At 36.0% G+C, this 7,412-nt stretch overlaps 1 protein-coding gene across 1 annotated transcript; it reads right to left on the bottom strand.

The window, feature by feature from the left end:
* Positions 1-6,108: 6,108 nt before the first annotated feature.
* Positions 6,109-7,053, bottom strand: LOC114688265 (olfactory receptor 4F3/4F16/4F29-like). The gene has a single exon (XM_028862884.1). It carries the CDS (start codon positions 7,045-7,047, stop codon positions 6,109-6,111), a length of 939 nt encoding a protein of 312 aa, XP_028718717.1. The 5' UTR covers positions 7,048-7,053.
* Positions 7,054-7,412: the final 359 nt, after the last annotated feature.

Below are 7,412 nucleotides of genomic sequence, written 5' to 3' on the forward strand. Positions count from 1 at the left end.
TCATAATTTTCTACCCCTCTTCTTGAATACCTCTAACAAGAGAACATTTTGGGTAGTTTTATATTACAGTAGCATGATGAGTGGCATCAATTTTTAAATCTCCCCAGACTTTCAAATTACTCTTCACTTGCTCTCTAAGCATGGTAAAGTACTGATAGAATTTTTGAGAAATATAAACAACATAGATAAATCATATCCATCCATCAGTTACTATATTTTAGACATAGCTACATACAAATGGAAAGAATACACACAATTTATGCAAATCTAATAATCAATCATGGATGCAGAGGGCAAGTCAAGGCAAATGGAAACTGAGTTCTTTTGATTCTTATTCCAATAAGAATATTTTATTTTATTTTTATTAAATATTTTTATTAAAATTATTTTATTATTAAAGTATATTTACTGAGGGTGTACTCTTTATTTGGTGCCTAAAAACAGTTTCTATTAACGTTTATGGAAATAGGGATAGTACGGTAAATGTTACAGAAGCACCATAGACTCTATAATGCCCAAGTAAAGCACAAGGAGACAAGGAGACACCTGCACCTGGATGATCAGAGAACAGAATTTCAAAAAATGTGGTATTGAACAACACTTTAACAAATGAAAATATTTAAAGATAAAACTTGAGAAACCCTTTCAAGAGGGTGATGCATATCAGAAATGACTGTCCAGTTCAAGACACTGTGTGATAATGATGAAAGTGTAGGTTGAAGCAAGCATAGAATTATTTAAAACACTGGAAGACAAAATTATTATAGACAGTTGAATAGGGTTGCCTGGGCTTAGACTTAAAGATGACTGGGCACTACTAATAAATAAGTTCAAGAGAGTTAAAATGGACTTTTGAGAGACGAATTAATGAGACTAGTGTCCAAGGAAGATGATCTACTCATCAATATGGTGCATAAACTCTAAGGACAAAAAAAGGTAGACATCCCAATTTCACAGAAATAGAAGTGAATACACGAACAGAATAAAACAGAAAATCTTCATCATGCAACCAATACTATCTCCATCCTTAAAACATAGAAACTTCCATCCTCTGATATTATTACTATTCCCCCTTTACCTACCGTTTGTGCTAAAGGAACAAAAAGAACAATCTCATTACAGATTGAGATGTCATCCATCCCAAAATATCAACCAGGCCCTCCACAGGATTATTGCAGACAAAAATAGCCCTACATTTGTTGGTATGGAAGCTAACTGTAACTCTAGAAGGAAGTGACTAAGTAGTGCTGCAGAGATCTGCGATTGCCTGAGAGACTGAAATAACATGGTCCGGATTATTATCCCACAGGAATATTTGTATTTTCCCATGGCAACAAAGTAGTGAAGCTGTGAATAGGAGGAAATAGATTTGTAAATCCCCTATGAGGAGACATTTTGCTATTTAGAAATATTTTGAATATTACTTCATCTGTTGGCATTTTTCCTTTTTTATTCTTTGAGATGTTCAAATATATCTACAATGTGATGTATCCAACCACATTTCAAGTTTCAGATCCACCAAGGGTCACTTCAACACATGCCTCTCCCAACTTTATGTTTTCTTTTTTCAATTCACCAAGGAATCCACTTAATGTATGAGGCGATGCAGTGGAGCATGGACAAACTATCAGTGGTCACAGTCTCAAAGAAGAGTATTTCTCCCTTCCCTGGCAGGTATCAACTACCCATAATTCCCTTGTTAGAGGTAGAGTTGTATGCACCTCCTCCATCCAGACTAGAATTTTAACTGGCTTGATCTTATGTATATTTGGGGCAGGTAATCACAAACTCTGAGTTCTGCTGTGGAATGTCCTTCTCTATGCTGTGAATGTGTGTTGCTCTGATTGGTTGATAATAAAAGGCTGATTGGCCAGTAGTCAGGCAGGAAGTATAGGCAGGATAAGCAGACAAGGAGAATTCTGGAAGGCTGAGTCAGGAGTTGCCAGCCAGATACAGAGGAAGCTAAATGGCAAGGCAGAACTGAGAAAAGATACCAAGCCACGTGGCTAAACATAGATAAGAATTATGGATTAATTTAAATGTAAGAGCTAGTCAGTAATAAGCCTTAGCTAATGGCTGAGCAGTTATAATTAGTGAAAGGTTCTGAGTGTTTATTTTATAAGCAGGCCACAGGACTGTGGGGGCCTGATGGGACCTGGAAAACCTTCCAACTACAGAATTCATTAATGCAATAGCTGTGTCAAGTCCCCAGAATTCCTTCCCATCCTCCAGCTCTTATATTCTTCATGCTTTCACTTTCATGATGTTCTATGAACCTTGGCCATACCTGTAAGGGACTCAGAAGTACTCACTACATGGTAACACACAGCCACTATACTTTCCTAAGATCCAGAGAGAGCAACAGAATCAAGGTATGTAATACCCACACACACAACAAAGACAAGAACAGATATTAATACCTGTAATGCTAAACCCAGATGCCTAGACACCAGCACAGAAACCACAATAATTAACATACAAGACAATATGTTTTCACTAGAACTTAGAAATTCTACTACAGCAAGCCCTGAGAAATGACATATAGACAAGACAAGGACTTCAAAATAGCTATTATAAATATGTTCATGGATCTTTAAAGGAATATAAACAAATTCATTAATAAAGTCTGTGAATATACAAATAAAGTAAAATTAAATGATAAAAATAGTTCAAGACATAAAAGTGGAAATAGAATCAATATAGAAAACCCAAACTGAAATAAAACTGGAAATGAAAAATTTATGAAGTCAAATAAACCCTCAGAGGTAAGCCTCATCAACAGTGTACAAGAGATGGAAGACAGAATCTCAGGCATTGAAGACAGGATACAAGAAACTGATAGCTAAATCAAAGAAAATGTTAAATATAAAAAAAATCCATGAACAAAGCATCCAAGAAAGATGTGATTAGGCCTATTCTATAAATAATAGGAATTGAGAAAAGAGAAGAAAACCAGGTCAAAGTTGAATAAAAGTAGTTTCAACAAAATCATGGAAGAAAATTGGTCTAACCTAAATAAAAACATGCTATTCAAGATATTCGAAGCACACAGAAAACCAAATACACTGAACTGTACCCTTGGCATATAATAATCAAAACACAAGACATGCAGAACAAAGAAAGAGTAGTTAAAGACATCAAGAGTAAAAAGCCAAGTACATATAAAAGAAGACACATTAGAATAACATCTGACTTCTCAATGGAGGCGCCACAAGCCAGAAAGGCTGGGAAATATGTTGTACAAACTCTAAGAGATTGAAAAGGTACCAGCCCAGACTACTATACAAAGCAAATATTTCAATCTCAATAGATGCAGAAAGCAAAACATTCCACAATCAAAAACCAAATTTTAAGCAGTATCTATTTACAAACCCAGCTCTACAGAAAGCTCTAAAGAAAACTTCAACCATTAGAGGTTAACCACAACCAAGAAAACACAAGGAATAAATAGCCCTAGACCAGTAAATCAAAAGGGAAGGAACCAATACCATATCAACAAATTATAAGGAATCAACAAACACTTATCATTGATAATCTTCAGCTTTAATGTTTCCAATTACTCAATAAAAAGACATAGACTAACAGATTGATCTAGTGATGATTTATTTGTTCTGCAGATTGTTAGAATGGTACAACCCCATTTGTCCATTTTTGCTATTATTTCCCAAGTTTATAATAGAGTCCTGCTAAGAAACTCATTGTCTATGCCCATTCTCCATGCTTTCTCAAACAGTTTCAAAGTTTCTGAACTTACACAAATTCTTGTCTCTAGTCAGTTATGAGTTGATTTTTATACATAATAAGAAAGATAGACCTAGGAATCAAGTTATAATCTGATCAGTATGCATAATATTACTTGCATGTATTTTTACAGGACTGACCATTTTGCATTGGATAACCAATAGGTGTTCTCTTCCCCAGGGAAGACTATTGCCAATGCTCTTATCATTCCTTAGTTGCTTATCATTCTGTGTGTAGGGTTAAGGCCTCTTGGGCTTACCCCTGTCCACTTTGGCATGCCTATTGTTGTTGTCCTTGTTCAGCTCATGTTTAGACAGTCATTTTAGTGAGACTGTATGAATGCAGTTTCTGACATTCCAAGAAAACACAATCTCACGTCAAACTTTCTGATCCACACTGGCTCTTAGACTCTTTCTACCCCAACTCTCTCTACAATGATCCTTGAGCCTAAGGTATGGGAGTTGTACTGTAGTTTTATCCACTGGGACTCCCTCCACAACTCTTGAGTTGATGTACTGTTTTCTTTAATGGGTCCCTTCTATTGCAAAGAGATATTTCCTTGATGTTGAGTGAGGACTACCTTTATCTTTGAGTACAAAGACCAATATTTAGAATGTAGGTAGGGGTTAGGCTGGTTTAGAAAATTGGCAGTTGTAGGTTTTCCTCTAAGATCCATGACTTCACTAGCCCTGGGTAGTTGGCTAGGTTTGGGTACCAGGTATAATTTTCGACTTGTTGATCAGTTGGTAAGTCCAATTAGAGAGTATTTAGTTATCTCCAAGGTAAGTTTGCCACTACTGCACCATCACAGCTATCCAGCCACACTGATTGTTGTGGCCCGTGGGTACATTAACAAGGAAGGGCTGGTGGTTGATTTTGGAAGCTTACATGGTGCCTTCTGGTACCATGAAAGCTAGTCTCAGGGAGGAGGCTTTCAGGTCAGTTCCAGCTCAGGAGCCTCTGGCCCCTGTGCCTGAAGTGCATGGTTTACTTTTCACCTCTGGGGACAACTAAGAGAGATACCAATGGCTATAATGTTTTGCGAGTCTCTTGGAAAAACCTAACCAACAACTCAAAAGAAGGCTTCTCATGCCAGGTGTTGGAATTTTTATTATATAGTCTTTTTTTTTTTTTTTTTTTTTTTTTTTTTTGGGTTTTTTTGCTTTCGTTTTTGAACTATTTAGCATTGACTCAACTCACAAGATCGCCTGCCTTGCCTGAGTCTATTACTGCCCACCCCCAGTTATATAGTCTTTTGGGATCTTAGAGATAGCATTGTCAGCCCAGATGTGAAAATTTCATTCAAAAATATATATTCATATAGTTATATAGTTATATACAGACTTTATGGGTATTTTAGGTAGATAGTTAATAGTATGGTATTTTATTAACATACTTTATATTTTCAAATATCCTTACTGTTATTTTATACTTATCCTGCCTAGTTAAGTATTTATTACCTTCCTCCTCTGTAAGTAGTGGCCCCAGTTTTTCCACTTTCTTCTGTCTGATCACTTGTCCCCTGCTATCCCCATCTCAATTGCACAGCCACACACCACACCCAGAAATGGTAGCTTTTTTGCTATCCTGGCATCTGTAGTTACTACAGAATATGTAATTACATCAGAAGATTTGGGGCTAGGAGCCTCTGATGAACAATAACACCTTGTTTTCCTTTCTGGGTCTGTTTTATATGAATCAATATGATCTTTACTAGTTGCATTCATTTGCCTGAAAATTTCATGATTTCATTTTTCTTTGCAGCTGAGTAGTATTAAGCATTGTATATGTACTCTGTTATTTTCTCATTTTATTTTTGAGATTATAATATAATTACATTTCTCACTTCCCTTTTCTTCCTCCAAACACACTCATGTACCCTCCCAGCTCTCCTTTAAACTCATGATTACCTTTTCAACTAATTGTTATTGAATACAAAAATATAACCTGTTCAGTCCTATAATGTTATTGATTGTAGTAGATTTTTATATTGTTTTATATGTTTCTATATCACTAATTTCTGCTCTGATTTCTATTATTTCTTGCATTTGACTGGGTTTGAATTTTTCCAAAATTTTATGTGAGTAATAGCATCTTAGTGAGTATATAAATAGCTTGAAAAAATAATAAACTGTTAATCTTGAAATAAAAGTAAAAAGTTAAGCTGGAAATGTATAATTACTACATATTTGTGTGCACTATCTGAATCAATATAAAACTTTATTTAATTAAATCTTCCTTCTTTGAATGTACAAAAGCATTGTTAAAGAACATAACACTCATTAATTATGCACACCAGTGATGCCATTTCAAAAATGCCTCATATGGAACATATTATTATTCAAATAAAGATACTAATTATATCATTTATGAAATATTTCTGAAAGTTAATAATGTTTTGAAAACTCTCTTTATTGCTGCCTTCATCTCTTTATTCCTGAATGTGTAGATGACTGGATTTAGAAACGGAGTGAGAACTGCATCAAACAGAGCAAGAAATGTGTCTATTTGTGAGTCAGGGTGTGGCCATGTATAAACAAACAGTGTGGGACCGAAGAATAAAAACACCACAGTGATGTGAGCTGAGAGAGTGGAGAGGGCTTTGGATGAACCACCTGAAGAATGTTTCCAGACATTGAACAGGATGAAGATATAAGAAATGAGAAGCAACAAGAAAGAGCCAGCACAGATGAAACCACTGTTGATAGTGACCATGAACTGTAATTTGTAGGTGTCTGTACAGGCCAATTTAAGAAGTTTAGGAAGGTCACAGTAAAAGCTGTTAAATACATTTGGGCCACAGAAGGGTAAGTCAATAATAAAAGCCAGCTGGAACAATGAGTGGCTAATGCCTAGGCCCCAAGACGCAGCCAGAAACAAAACACACACTCGTGGGCTCATGATGGTCATGTAGTGCAGAGGCTTACATATGGCCACATACCTGTCAAAGGCCATGGCCAAGAGCAGCACCATCTCCACACCACCAATGACATGAATAAAGAAGATCTGAGTGATACAGCCTCCAAAAGAGATGACTTTGTGCTTTCTAAACAAATCATAAACCATCTTGGGGGAAGTAACAGAACAGGCTGCCAAGTCAATGAAGGAGAGACATGCCAGAAGGAAGTACATGGGAGAGTGTAAGTGAGTGTCAATGGTCACAGAGAACACAATGAGGATGTTTCCAGTCATGCTTAGCACATAGAGCACAGAGGCAAACACAAGGAGCAGGAGCTGAATCTCCCAGGAGTGGGTGAGCCCCAGAAACACAAATTCGGACACCACTGTGTGGTTCCCTCCATCCATTGATCCAGCCAGTGATTCTGCAGATAAACCGGAGAAATAAGAAAATGAGTAAGAAAGTAGAATCATTAGGGATTATAGTAATTTATCATTCCTGTCTATATTATAAAGAAAACTACTTAATAAAATTTATCACATGGGCTGAATAATGATGATACTAGTGATAATAAGGATGACAGTGATGCTACAATGAAAACAGCATAACTCAAATGTCATTAAAAACTACCAACAAAGCCTAAATCTAATGAGAAAAAATACACAAAACTAAAATTTTCACAGCTATCTAGACCAATAAATGGATTGTGCAAGCAAGAAATTATATTTGTTTGCAAATACAAAAGAATGCATAGGTCAAAGGTACATAAGAC

Source organism: Peromyscus leucopus, chromosome 4, assembly GCF_004664715.2.
Source record: "Peromyscus leucopus breed LL Stock chromosome 4, UCI_PerLeu_2.1, whole genome shotgun sequence".
NCBI lineage: Eukaryota > Metazoa > Chordata > Mammalia > Rodentia > Cricetidae > Peromyscus > Peromyscus leucopus.